The sequence below is a fragment of the Triturus cristatus genome, chromosome 4_2 (assembly GCF_964204655.1).
Source record: "Triturus cristatus chromosome 4_2, aTriCri1.1, whole genome shotgun sequence".
NCBI lineage: Eukaryota > Metazoa > Chordata > Amphibia > Caudata > Salamandridae > Triturus > Triturus cristatus.
Window position 1 is genome coordinate 54,759,193 of NC_140586.1, and position 15,206 is coordinate 54,774,398.

The 15,206-nt window shown below is 51.4% G+C and overlaps 1 protein-coding gene across 2 annotated transcripts in view; it reads right to left on the reverse strand.

Moving 5' to 3' along the window:
- Positions 1-15,206, reverse strand: part of DCAF15 (DDB1 and CUL4 associated factor 15) — a 255,057-nt gene that overhangs the window by 55,120 nt on the left and 184,731 nt on the right. For both annotated transcript variants that reach the window (XM_085600481.1, XM_085600482.1), the window contains exon 12: positions 14,678-14,793. In XM_085600481.1, coding sequence (XP_085456607.1) covers positions 14,678-14,793 — 116 coding nt within the window. The remainder of the gene's footprint in view (positions 1-14,677; positions 14,794-15,206) is intronic.

Here is a 15,206-nt window from a genome sequence, read left to right on the forward strand (position 1 = left end):
GGAAACCCCCCCCCCCACACACAAACACATTTGTGATTTGATGCACATTTGACTGAAGTGTACTGGGTTCCTGCTAACCAGGTCCCCAATACCAGTGTTCTTTCCCCCAAACTGTACAAATGTTACCACAATTGGCAAAAACCTTTAGCACCCTCTGTAAGTCCCTAGTAAATGGTACCCTGGTACCAAGGGCCTGAGTTACTGAAGAGAGCCCCTAAGGGCTGCAGCACAAATAGTGCCACCCTAAGGGACCCCACACTAAGCACATGCAATACTGCCATTGAAGGCTGTGTGTCTTGGTGCAAAAAAAAGTGACAACACAACATGTCACACATCCCTGTGTGCGATGTCCCCTTCCACTGCATGTAATATTTTTAAGTCAACCATACAGCAGGCCTAACAGCCCTAAGACGGGGTGCTGAATATTACATGTGAGGGCATACCTGGATAAGCAGATTTGCCCTTGTGCTGGTCAGTCCCTTTCCTGCCAGTACAAGTGACTAGGAAAGCCGTTTTAAAACATGTGCTGGACACTGGTGAAAATGAGTTCCCCCAACTACATGATGGCTTCACTGAAAATAGGGATGTTTGGTATCAAATATCTCGAATTGGTAAATCCACACTGATGCTCCGTGAAAACCTACAAGCCTCTGGAGTGCTTGCAGACTGGTTCCAGCTGGCCTGCCACCTGAGACGCTCTTCTAACCTCCTAGGGTGAGCGCCTTTGCTCTCAGCAGACCTAGAACAAAAGCCTGTTCGGGAAGAGGGTGCAACACCGCCTCTCACTGGATGACCTGCTGATTAGCCTCCGTGGGCCAGTGCGCTTCAAAGAATGAGCCGCCTTTGGAATGAGAATCTGGCTCCCCTCAAAGGAAAGAAAGCCACCAGAACACTCTTGGCACCTGGAAAGGTGAAAAAATGAGCTAGTCAGGGAGATGTGCCACCTTCAGGCTAGTACCACCCCTAAGGTGGACTACTTTGAGGTGGACACGATTTTTCATAAGTAGGCATCTTTGTGATGGCATACTTAGGAATTCTGGGACAGGGTTATGCTCACTTCCTACAGGAAGTGGTCATATAGAGGGCATAGTGACCCCCAAGGGTAAGTAGCCCATTGGCTAGTACCCTACACTCCCCTAACAACCCTAAATTCAGTATTTAGGGGAGTCCTTGGCACCAGAGAAGCAGATCCCAACGACCTACGAAGGACATGAAGAGCCGCAAAAGCGGGCCCCAGCCCTGCTGTCCTGTCTGCCATTCTCTATCGAACCTGTATCAAAGACGACTACTCCTGCAGCTGTGTGCCTCTAAAACCTGGGAGGACTGCCTGCCTTCAATAAAGACCAAGACCTCCCAAAGTTAGAGGAACTGTTCCATGTATCCTGCTGAAACGCCCCAAAAAAAGACGGAGGCCTCCGGAACTGCCAAAACCAGACACCGTAAGTCACCACTGCACCCTTCGCCTCCAGTCCGAGTTAAAGTGGGCCACCAGTGCCAACAAGGTTCCCCAGCCCTCCAGTCCATTGTGGTTTCACTCCTCAGGGACTCCTCGGCATCGCCTACAGCCTCTGCACGCAGGCCCCCCTCGACGGTGACTGCTCCCGGTAAGAGAAACCAGATGCCTAAAGACACCTCTGTATCCATCGCCCCAGGGCCGTCGAGAAGAGGACCGCAGGTGTCCTTATGTCCCAGAGGATCACAAACACATTGAAGTTGGTTCACCCCAACTGGCTTCCTAGCCAGAACCTGCAGCCTCTTCTTACAGTGACTGATCCCCATTGAAACCTATTGGGCTCCCAATGCGGTTTTGCACCCTGAATCCAGCCACCCTCGTGATGCTGGTGGTGTACTGTTGGTGCTGCATTGGACCTTGCCCACCACTCACCTTAACCCCTGGAGATTGCTCCTGTAAGTTGATGTACTGTACCTGTTTGAAGAACTTGTTCTTTATTCCATAGGATAACATTGCAGAACTCAAAAATTGTACTCTGTCCACTTTAACTGAAAATAATGTATATTTAAAAACGTACTTGCCTGAACAATCTTTCTCTGATGACTAAACATATATAAGGATCTTGCTATTTTTATAAATTAGTGTGGATATCCTTCCCGAGTTGTGTTGTCATTTATTAATCATTGTTTATTTATCATTGTTTATTAGAAAATGTCTTGCACTCCTCTGTGTTAAGCTTAAGGCTGCTTGACCACACTACCCCCTAACAGAGCACTTCAGGATTGCATAGCAAGTCCCTGTCTACTCATAAGGGAACCCCTAGACTCTTTATACAGTATATCAACTTATTGCTATATCACATAAAGAGCCAGCTTCCTACAAGGATGCCTTAAAACTTGTGTATTCACTGTCTAGTTGCTAGAAAACCAGACTTGTTTTACCAGACATCAGTCCCTGGGTTTATTGTAGATACGGTGACTGTCCCCAAACTGGATTTTATTGTTAGATGTAGGAGGATACCAAGGTCCTGATTGATATTTTGACGGTCGAACCATTGTTCCACCAGGCGACAGAGCAAATACCTCAGTCGTCCTGTTGGAGGTCCCTACAGCTGAATTTATAAAGGACTGCCAAGCTGGCGGTCATGATTTGGTTTTTACTGCCCCTCACCATTAGGGTTTGACTGGTGGTGACGGAGTGAAAAGATTGGCTACATGTCTGCCCATTCTGATTGGGCGGGCCTGTAGCCATTTCTCCAATGGCCCTTACTCTGTCAGACCCTCGGAGAGGTTTGGCTATGGTGGTGACGGAGTAGTTATGCCCTAGCCAAAACAATGGTCGAGCGGGACTTCATGTTGGCAGTATCTATACTCTGTTGCATTGAAGTACACACCAACATTTAAATCTGGCCATAAGTACACCCCCTTACACACTACCAGTCCTTAAGCCCCATGTTTAGTGTGTCTGAAGACCTCACCATCTTGAAAATGCCCAAAGTGGGTAGGGTTGGCTCTGGGAACTTTTACCCCATTGGTTAGGGCATGTCCAGGAGTCATTCCACACCACTAGCATCAGCCAGGCATACACGTAGCAACTCTTGGCACCTACTTCAGAACAGATTTCGGCCTGAGTAAAATCAAAAGGGGACTGAACCTGCTATCTGCAACCTGAGAAAAGCCCTGAACGACCTGGACCTGCTCTTGTGCCCAGAACAAAACAAGTGGACTCCAGGGGGTCATAAGACTCACCTCCTGGTCAAGCTACAGGGACACACCAAGCTACAAGAGGCCTTTTCCTGCAAACCCAGCAGACCGCTGGCAACTCAATCTGGACCCTGCTGTTTGTCGTCTACATGAAATCCTGTGAGTCTAAGTGCGCTCCTGAGCTCTTCAGAAGTGTGCTCCTGTGGTGGAAGGGGACTTAAAGGAGTAAAGTCAGAAGGTAAAATCTTTGACTAGGACAAACCTGGTTGTTGTATCTGACCCATGCTCAATTGCGGTCTTTGCCAAATTGAGCCCAGGTTCCAGTCTACGGCAATCATTTACTAGCATTGGCACTTTGTGCTTCTTGGAGCTATTCCTATTTGAAACTTGAAAAATTCTAATCTCCGGTTCCCCTTATCGGATTGGCGTCATTTGGTGTAATTTTGTTTCTTAAATTGGAGTCTATTTTTCTAATTTGGTTTGGGATTTTAATTGTTTTGCTTTTAGATTTACTGTTTTGGTACTGCAGAACAAGTTACTTACCTTCGGTAACGATGTATCTGTAAGAAACATTAGTTAGTTAGATTCCTCACCTTAGAATATCCCCAGGCGTCAGACTGGATCCGGAAGATTTTTCGTCAGCAATACCCCTTGCGCGTCGCTAGGCGTCGTCTGCGGCTCCGCGTCCGTCGTCGGCATGACGTCGGAGTACTTAGACGCCGCCCTCGCGCGCTGACGTCAGTTCTTGTACATAGCCTTCCGCGCCAGGAACGCAGAGCCATGCAAAGACCGACACTGGTGCCAAAAATAAAATCTAGGGGCCTGAAAAGGATAACCTTAACCCTAGATGTCAGTTCGCAGAACGGGGAGGATGGGTGGGTCGGTGAGGAATCTAACTAACTAATGTTTCTTACAGATACATCGTTACCGAAGGTAAGTAACTTGTTCATCTGAAAGAAACACGTTAGTTAGATTCCTCACCTTAGAATAGATACCCAAGCAATACCATCCCCGGTGGTGGGTCTGCGAACCAAGATCACACCAGAAAGTCCTGGAGGACAGAACGGCCAAAGAAGCCATCCCTCCGGACTTGGCTGTCAAGGCAATAATGCCTGTCAAACGTGTGTAGCGAAGCCCACGTCGCCGCCTGACAGATGTCCTGCAAAGGGACACCCTGTCCCAAAGCAGTAGTAGCCGCTGTGGCCCAAGTAGAATGGGCGCGCAGCCCAACAGGAGGGTCCTTTTTTGCCAAGGAGTAACAAATTTTGATGCACAAAACGACCCACCGAGAGATGGTCCGTTTGTGCACAGCTTTCCCCTTCTTAGCACCCACGTATCCAACGAAAAGTTGGTCGTCCACCCGGAACTGCTTTGTGCGGTCCAGATAAAAGGAGAGCGCACGTTTTGGGTCCAGACGGTGGAGCCTCTCTTCCTCTTTGGAAGGATGCGGAAAGAAGGTGGGCAAGGTGACAGACTGCCCAAGATGAAATGGAGTCACCACTTTCGGAAGAAAGGAGGGACGAGGCCGAAGTACAACCTTGTCCGGATGAACAGACAGAAAAGGAGGCTTTGAAGATATAAAGCCTGGAGCTCACTCACCCGCCTAGCCGAGGTCATGGCTACCAGAAAAGCAGTCTTAAGAGTCAGAAGACGAAGAGGACAATTGTGAAGAGGCTCGAAGGGAGCGCACATCAGGAATGTCAAGACAAGATTCAAGTCCCACTGAGGCATTACAAAAGGGACAGGAGGGAACGTGTTGTAGGAAGGTGGATATCTGACTATGGTTACCCCCAACTTTTTGCCTAGTGTCTAGCTGGTTTTTCGACTTAGTTGGCCTGAGATCCTGCCATTCAGGGTCTCAGGCTGTCTGCTCTCTCTTTAAAATGGACTCCATGTACCCTAGGTACATAACCAATTGGTAAGGATCACCTTATTGGACCCTGTGAAGTGTACCCTAGGTACCCAGGGCATAGGTGTACCCTAGGCCTACCAGGGGCTGCAGCATGTATTATGCCACCCCTGGCCTGGCCTTCCATTTTGACACAACTGGCTGATCACTCAGCTGGGGCAAGGTCGTGTAATCACCCCTTGCTTAGGTGTAGTATTCCTATACCTAACTTACATATAGACACATGTGTACCTATCAGTCACTCCTATGGCAGGCCTTAACAATCCTGGAGGCAGAGTGCTTGGTAACATGTGAGATGGTGCTCTAGCATGAGCTGAGCCTGTCTGCAGCTTTCGGAACCATGTCCTTTTAGCTGTTCTATGATATAGCCTACCATGTACTCTTAAAGTGCCTTATAATCTTAAACGGTTATGGTAACTACGGTTTGGCTTTATCAAAACATGTCGTGTAAGGTGTCTAACACTTTGGAATAATACCCCCATACCATTTCTGGTGATGAGGATATTATTCCCCCCTTCTAGAGGGAAAGACATGTTAAAATCCTACTTTGCTGTTTAACTCTAACCAAAGCCTCAGCATCACAAAATGGATGCTGCTGCCACAGACACAAGTCTGACCTCCTGCTGCCGGGAGTGATCCCAGCCAGGGAGGCCTGGACAATAGGTTTCCTGCTTGGGGAGGTGCTAGCACCTCCCCAGACATCCTTTAGTGTATTGGGGCAGGGTGGGCTGAAAGGAATGAGACATGCCTGGGGCACACAAGGTGTTCCTTGCATAGTCCAGTTCAAACCGGCGCTGGGGCACTCCAGCCCCAGCTCTGGCGCGAAACTGGACAAAGGGAAGTGGGTGTAACCACCCCCTCCCAGGTCCCACCCATAAGGCGTGACCTAGCAGGTATCCCAGCCCCCCAGATTAGTATAAGAGTGGGAGTTGGGCCTCAAGACTTTAGATTATCCTGAACCTGCAAACTTGAACAGAAACTCTGGACCTTCGACATTCGACGAAAGAAGACTGAAGAATCTCCCTTGTGGCCAAGGAGTGGCTACCCTGTGCAAACAGGCACCATCAAGAGACTACCCTTTGCTTTGCCCACGTTCTACGAGGAACCGACTGCAGAGCCCGACCAGAGCCTTGACTTCCAGACTTCTCCGACCCTGATCCACATCCACAGCAGAGCTGAGATCCGTGGAGGCGACGAGCGACGTGGGACCGGCTACCTGGGAAAAGTGGCTAGTAACTTCAAGCGCAGCTTCTGAGGCACCCTCGAAGTTGTGCACCGGGGATTGAGAAGCCCCAACCCCAAGCACCATCTGCACCGAAGATCAGCCCCCCACACTCCACGAGTCCTGCGTGGGGCCCTTCTGCATTTTCCTGCTTGCCGCGTCTGTCCGGTTGCTTGCCCGCTGGCTAGTGGCCTTTGTGACGACGCACCCTGAAATCTTCTGCGCTGGTTTGGCTCCTCCAGACTGGCTCCCGCTTCTCTGCAAAGAAGAAGCACCCCAGACCTTCCTCCGTTCTTCGTGGGTTCCGCTTGCCAAGGCTTGGTGAGTCCTAGTCCAACTTCGACGCCGCTGACAGCAAGAGCCTTCGTGGGACAGCTCGCCTCCTGGTCCTGGTCGTCCTCGACGCTTCCTGGTCCTCCTGGCTGCAGCGACAAGCTTCACCTTCACCTGCAATCTTCACGACATCGCCTGGTTCCTTCCTGGTTCCACGTGGTCACTGGCTAGTGACCTTGACTCTGTCCCTTCTGCTTGCAGGTCTCCTCTCTTCTTGATCCCAGCCTTGGGATCCACCGGACACTCTTCACTGACTGCCTGTCAGCATCTTTCTTCAGGCATCCATAGGAGTCGACGACGAAAACCGACGCATCTTCACCCCTATGCACCCGCAGCCTGTGGGCTAGGTAACTTGGGTACTCCGGTGCTCATCAGGATAGTGACTATCCTAGTGTGTAGTTTTCCAGTCTCGACTTCCTAGCTACTCCGGAAGTGTCCTAAATCTATCGTTTTCTAAACTGTACTATTGCTAGTGACTTTCACGCATTACGCGTGAGTGTTTCCACTCTGCACACGAATCCCGTGGGCCTCCCACTTCCTAACTAACGCTAGTGTAGTGTAGCCCCAGCGATTCCCTAGGCCTAGGCCTATTCTATTTCCGTGACAGTGGTCCTTATACCACTTACTTAGTATATGGTTTGCGTGGCCCCTAGGGCCTAACTGTATTACTTACCTGTGTGACTTAATGTATGCTTAAATAAGACTGTGTTGTACTTACCTCTAATCTCATAAAGAGTGCTGAGGGTTTGACTAGAGTAAATACACTTTATTTTATATATATATCTGTTGTGGTGTCCTTTCATTTGGTATTCAAGGGATTATATATGGTATCACAGCTGGCTTCACATGCCATTCAGAGTTTAGCCTAAGACTGCTCTTGTCCATGCTACCACTAGGATAGCTGGTCTATAAGGTTGACTTTACAACCAATCACCATAAGGGTATTTGGACTGATATAAGGTGTACACTAGAACTAGTGACATCATACATCAGGCCAACTTCTCACACGTGTGAGTAATGCCTTTTAGAAAGCGTGTAACTACAGGGGACTTGAAAAGAGAAGGCTGATCAGGAAGCCGCAAGAAGACAGATGGCAGCAAGATAGCCTTTCAGAGTGCCCAGGGCAGAGCCCTGCCAGGCCAAAGAAAGAAGAAAGAGGAGAACCTCAGAAAGAGGGGCAGAAAGGGGATCCACAGCCTTTGCTGTGCACCATGCCACAAATTTGTTCCACCGGCAGGCGTATACCGTCTTTGTGGAGGGACGCCTGGCTGCCAGAATGATATCACAGACTTCAGGAGGCAAGTCAAATGGCATCAACTGCCGCCGCTCAATCTCCACGCATGGAGGTGGAGGCTGGACAGGTTCGGGTGGAGGACCGTCCCCTGCTGCTGCGACAGAAGATCCTCCCGAAGGGGCAGACGTATCGGAGGATCGGTCAGCATACTGAGTAGCTCGGGATACCAGTACCTTCGTGCCCAATCCGGAGCCACCAAGATAACTTGGGCCCGGTCGTGCCTGATCTTCTTCAGCACTCTGGGCAGAAGTGGTATAGGCGGAAAGGCGTACAACAGACCGCAACTCCACTCGTGACGAAAAGCGTCGCCGAGCGAGTGCCGCCTTGGAAATTCCAACGCGCAGAACTGCTGACATTGCGCGTTCTCTTCGGTGGCGAATAGATCTAACCAAGGCTCTCCCCACTGCTGAAAGAGACCTTGCGCCACTTCGGAGTTCAGACGCCATTCGTGATCCATCATGCACCGGTGGCTGAGTTCGTCTGCTCTGGCGTTCAGAGAGCCCGCCAGATGTTGAACCACCAGGGTTACGCCCTGGTGTTCCAGCCATGTCCAGAGGCGCAGAGCCTCCTGACAAAGGGTCCACGACCCCACCCCGCCCTGTTTGTTGCAATACCACATGGCGGTGGTGTTGTCCGTGAACACCTGCACGACACTTCCCCTGACAGAGGGAAGGAAGGCTTTCAGTGCAAGTCGGATCGCTCTCAGCTCCAACAGGTTGATGTGGAGGCGAGACTCCGCCGGAGACCAGAGGCCTCTGATCTCCGCCTCTCCCATATGGCCACCCCATCCCAGGAGGGACGCATCCGTCACTACTACATGCTCCGGTTGGGGAAGGGAGAGGCTCTTACCCTTGACCCAATCGCGGTCCATTAGCCACCACTGCAACTGCTGTGCAGTGCCCTCCGAGATCAAGACATGGTCGGACAGGTTGCCGTGATGCTGGGCCCACTGAAACTTCAGGTCCCACTGCAGAGCCCGCATGCGCCGCCTGGCGTGATGCACTAGTAGGATGCAGGAGGCCATCAGCCCCAGAAGCCGCAACACTAGCCTGACCGAGACCCAGGATAGAGGCCGAAAGATGGGAATCAGGGCCTGTATATCCCGGACCCGCTGTTCCGGTGGATGGGCCCGGAACTGCGCCGAATCGAGAACCGCTCCGATGAAGAGGAGCTTTTGAGAGGGGCTCAGGTGTGACTTCGGCACGTTGATGGAAAATCCCAGCAAATGCAGGAGATCCGCCGTAGTCTGGAGGTGGGAGACGACTGTCTGGGGCGAACCCGCCTTCAACAACCAGTCGTCGAGATAGGGGAAGACTGGGACCCCTGATCTGCGCAGATGAGCTGCGACCACCGCCATCACTTTCGTGAACACCCGAGGGGCACTGGTGAGGCCGAAGGGGAGCACGGTAAACTGAAAGTGCTCTTGACCCACCGTGAACCGCAGGTAACGCCGGCAGGACGGGGATGTGGAAATATGCGTCCTGCAAGTCCAACGCTACCATCCAGTCTCCAGGGTCTAGGGCAGCTAGAACCTGAGCCAAAGTTAACATCTTGAACCTTTCCTTCCGGAGGAAGGCATTGACGTTCCGGAGTTCCAAGATAGGGCGTAGGCCCCCTTTGCCCTTCTTGGGAACCAGAAAGTAGTGGGAATAACAACCACGACCTACTTCTGGGCTCGGAACGCGCTCGACGGCCCCCTTGGCCAAGAGGGCCGAAACTTCCTCGTGGAGAAGATTCAAATGATCCCCCGAGATACGGTGGTGCTGCGGTGGCATGGCTGGAGGGGTCGTCTCGAAGGGGAGGGAGTAGCCCCTTTGGACGATTTGCAGCACCCACCTGTCCGATGTGATGGACCGCCAGTGGAGCAGGTGATGGCGAACTCTGCCGCCCACTGGCGTGGAATGGGCCTGAAAGCTCGGACTAGGAAGGTTTTGAGGCGGATGCTGCCGGGGTGGATGTGGGCTGACCTAGTCGTCCTCCAGAACCGCCTCGGCGGAAACCACGTCCGCGACCGCGCGCAGGTTGATTCTGCGGCTGGTGGCTAGGCGCACGTGAGGAGGCACCCCTTCCTTGGCCACGAAAGGGGCGAAAGGCGGAAGTTTGCGACCGCGGGGCCGAGAGGCCCAAGGACTTGGCCGTAGCCCGGGAGTCCTTAAAGCGATTCAGCGCACTGTCCGCTTTCTCGCCAAAAAGGCGAGTGCCATCAAAGGGCATGTCCATGAGAGAGCTCTGGACATCACCCGAAAATGACGTGGACCGCAGCCAGGCGTGACGTCTAAGCGCCACTGAGTTAGAAATCGCCCTACCCAGCGAGTCCGTGGTGTCAAGCCCACATCGTATAGCATGTCGCGCGGCATCCCTCCCATCGGCCAGAGCCTGGGTAAGTCGTGTCCGGACCTCCTCCGGACACAGGGGCAGCGCGTCCTCCACCGCATCCCACAGAGAGTGGGAATAACGGTCCAAGAGACAAGCGGTGTTCAAAGATCGCTGGCCCAAACTAAGGGAGGAGAACAGCTTCTTGCCAAACTGCTTTAGTCTCTTGGAATCCCAGTCCGGCGGGGCGGTCGGGAAAGAGGACTGGGAGGTGGAGGCCTGGATAACCAGGCTCTCAGGGGTAGGGTGTTGGGACAGAAAACTGGGGTCGCCCGGAGCAGGGCGGTGGCGCCTGGCGACGTTCCTGTCCACAGGGGGAACTGTGGAGGGCTTGGACCAGGTGCCCTGTTGAACGTCAGTGAGGGCCTCATTGAATGGCAGCAGAGGCTCAGTGGAGCTTGCTGCAGACTGAAGCACCTCAGTGAGGACGTTCGTCCTCACAGCCACGGCAGGTAGCTCGAGCCCAAGGGCTGCGGCCGCCTTGCGCAGCACCACAGAGAAAGCAGCACCCTCCTCCGAAGCCACAGTCGGAGGAGAGATGAATCCAGTGTCTGGCGAGGTATCCAGGCCACTGGCCTCCCCCAGTTCATCTGCCCAGTCCTGGGACAGTTGGGCCTGAGCCGCCATAGGATCCTCGGATCCCTCCCAGTAGTCCCCATCATCCGACTCCTGGTGTAGAGGAGAAAGTAACGGAGCCGGGCGGTAGACAAAATGTGTCTCTAGCGGCGCCGATCGCGGCGTCCATAGATGCCGTACCGGCGCCGGGCCCGGAGTGGGACTGAACCGGGGCTCGACGTCGAACGGAGTCGACGTCGGGGGTGGTTCCGGTGTCGACGCCGGCGGAGGAGGCGTGACGAGGTTGACCGGCGTCGACGGGGACTCGAGAACGGGTCCCACGGGCGCTTGCGGCGTCGAGGCCGGAGCCGTCAACGGCGCCGGGGCCGGAGCCACCGGCAGGCAATGCAGCCCAGTCGGGTCCGCGGGGCCCGAAGGCGCACCAGCGGGCGCCGACGGCGGAGCCAGCTTCCTCATGGCCGAGAGGAAGGCACTGACTTCCGCCGGCGTCGCATCAGTCCCAGGGACCGGAGAGTATGGGGACGTGCGCGGCGCCTGCGGCTCCGCCGGAGTGGAACCACCCTGACCCTCGGCCGAGTCGCGCGACCGGCGAGGGGAGTCCGAAGAGCGGTGTCGCCTCTTGGACTTCTTGGAATGCTTCGACTTACCCGAAGACTTGGATCCCGACGACCGATGGTGATGTCGGCTGCGGCTCCGCGACCGATCCTTGGACCTCCTCCTGGACCGGGATCGAGAGGCGCGCGGAGCCGAGTGGCGAATCTCGAGAAGCTTACGGGACCGCTCCCGTCTAGCCTTCGAGGTCAGGGCCTTGCAGTCCGAGCACGACTCCGCGTCGTGATCGAGGCCCAAGCAGTAAAGGCACCGGCGGTGATGGGCCGTAACCGACATCAATCGGTTACAGTCCGTACAGGCTTTAAACCCAGGCATCCTTCCGGCACCGGTGTCGAGACACGATCAAAAAGGATAAAAAAAGTTAGTCAAAAATTGACTAAAGGGGTAGCTCTCCCGGATCTGCGCTTACTGGCGCGGAAAAAAGAAGAACTGACGTCAGCGCGCGAGGGCGGCTACTAAGTACTCCGACGACGTCATTCCGGCGCACGACGCCGACGACGGACGCGGAGCCGCAGACGACGCCTAGCGTCGCGCAAGGGGTATTGCTGACGAAAAATCTTCCGGATCCAGTCTGACGCCTGGGGATATTCTAAGGTGAGGAATCTAACTAACGTGTTTCTTTCAGATTAAATACTTTACACATTACCCCAAGTTAAGCCTATGCACTCTGTGCCATAGCTAACAAGGGGTTGAGCTTAGATTAATTTAGTGACTAAGCGTTCATTCTGACAAGGGCTGTGATTATTTCTTAAAGTAGGTAGTCACTAACCCCAAATAATAATCCAATTTCTTTGTCTCTTTGGAAGAGGGTTATTCTTGCTCCACAGAAAAAAGTTATTCCAGCCTGAGAAGCTGTTGAGTAAATTGAGTGGCCAATTAAAGGTGATGCTTACCACACACTTGACATCTTAAACAGTTTAGTAACTTTTTTCTTCAACTCAAATGGCAAAGTGGCCTACAGCGATCGGTGTTTTTTTAAAGTAGACATTCTGTGTTGATGGAGTTCCCGTGAAGATAACATCAATCTAATTTGCTGAACGCCGATGGCAGTTCATGTTCTAATTGTGGAGGTGTTGAGATTAAGCCATCCTTCAACAGTGAGCAGGATGATGCAGATGCCCTAGACTGCAACATTGGTGATCTCTACATTGGTCTCCTGTGGTAGTGAGAATGTTATCTTAAACTGCTACTTCACTGTATTTAGACACTTATTTACCCATGTCTTCTTCCATTAATCTTTAGCTATACATATATTACAAATATTTATTTTTCATAAAGACACATATGTCATCAGTGATGTAATATCTGACGTCATCAGCAGAGGATTGCGGTCGCGTGAGTTATAGTTGCCTGCACTAACTAACGGGGGAATTTCATTGGTTTTTTACGAGTGAAATGTCCAGCTAACTATAACATGTGTGAAACCTATGGTTTAAGTGAATTTGCAAGGTTTTTTAAATGCTAATTCGTAACTATAACGTATGTGAAACCTATGGTTTTTTCATTGAATTTGTACGGTTTTTTAAATGCTAAGTTATGTATTTATTATTTTTTTTTCAGGTTTTTCACCGTGCGCGCACCGTGCGCCCACAGTTCACCGTGCGCGCACCTCGCGATTTTTGGGGGTCCATTTGTGACCCCATGACCAAGGCTAGGGGGTCAGGAACTGTCCACTCTGTCCCCTTTTCACGTTCTCCACCTTTTTTTTTCACCCCCTCAGACTGCGAGAGACAAAATGGCGGCCGACACTTCCTGGTTTCGACCGATTCGAATGTTTACCGACATCTAACAACCAATCAGAATTGCGCTCGCGCACGGCAGGGTGCGCGCACCGTGCGCGCGTATAGATATTGATATGCTTTTAAATGCTATTTTCTCAGGAAATACTGAACAGATTTACACCAGAACTGCAAAAGGCACTTCCTTGACCTTATGGCTACCTCTCTGCCAAATTTCACGTAATTCTGTTCAGCCGTTCGGGCTGTAGCTGTGACCAAAGGTCCTATGGAAAAATGCATGGGGAAAACGCGTTTTGGGACCCCCCCTTTTTCTCGGCCCCCGCTTGACGAATCACCCCGAGACTTTCAGGGTAGGAGCTGAACGGAGCGCCCCATGGATTTGTCAACCGGCGCCAAAGTTATTCAAAATTGAATTTTGAGATTTCCTATGGAAACTAGGTTGTAACTATAACTATCTACTAGTGGCCGCCAGTAGATATATATATATATATATATATATAAAGCTCGGTGGGGAGTGTCCCTCGGACGAACCGCACTCGAGCAGCGAGAGGCTCCCCCAAAGCCCCACTCCCCACCGAGCTTTATATAACTAGCGGCCGTCCTGCCGCTGAACCTGCACCACCCCTAACTGGGAGGCCACGCAGCTCTTGGATGTCAGAGCTACATTGTGGGGCAGCGAAAAGAGGATGAGAACAGCAAGGAAGCACCGGGGCTCATGCAGAGCCTTTTTACCATTTATTACCGAAGCGCTGCAATTCATGCTGTAATAAAAGACTTCATCTCCCATGATGCAACACCTTCTCATTCAGAGTTGCCTATTTAGGCAGGTGATCGCGCATAATTAATTGGTAGGTGGAGCCATCTTAGCGCTTTCCGGCTGCATGCTGTTGATAAAGAGGTGAACTTGAAACGCGTCTGGTGTGCGGCCGACTGGAACATTATTGGTGACCTTGACTGTTCATACCTGTGATTTGGCTTTGGGGGAGCCTCTCGCTGCTCGAGTGCGGTTCGTCCGAGGGACACTCCCCACTGAGATATATATATATATATAGAGATATATATATATATATATATATATATATATATATTAAAATGCAGAGTGTAATATGCTATTCATTACTAATGTTGAGGGTGGAGAGCAGCATCACGACTCACTTAAAACTTCGCCTTGTGACTCATGGCCCCTTCACACCTTCGAAAATAAGAATAAAGAGCATTTTACACTTTATGCATCCGTATAGTCAATACACACATACACACGCACGCACACATACGGGCACCTTTTTTGCCCCGAAGCCCACAAACAGCTTCCCCCTGTAGCGTTAGAACTTGACGCATGCTAGTGTTTCTAAATCACCCAACTTCAAATTGACTGACGAGTCATCTACCCTTTTTTGCATTCCAACAAATTATAAGCTGTCCTCCGTATATAAATACCCCTGCGTCCAATACCCATATGTTACCTTTATGGAGGGCTTCGTTGGTCATCCTATTTACACATCGCCCACTGCTCTCTGGAACCAGCCATTTCATAACCATGTCCACACAGCTCTTCCGATAGGCGCTCCACACACTGCCACTGATGGGAGTAATAAAGGAGACATGCTTACAATCAACCCAAGGCTGAAAAAAAGAAATTATACCCCTGATGGTGACGCACAAAGTGCATACAAACAACCATAAACATCAACTACCGCCGAAGTGTGATACACAGAGCTGTACTCGCACCAACTCAAATGGAATACATTAAATGGACAGGCAGCTCCTGGAAAGTTTTTGTTCCTCCCCAGAATCAGAAGCCTTCAACTGCTAAAAAGCTGTACCCAGAAAACCAGGCAGAGGATAAATCTCAGAAAAACACTAATCAGATTTAAGAGATCTGCCAACAGTGTTTCAGGCAAAACTGGCATCACTGTAGATCTTCTCATACAAACAAAAAGAGTCCAAAAGGCCTGTTAAATATTACCAAGTCATTTGAAACAAGCAATGGCA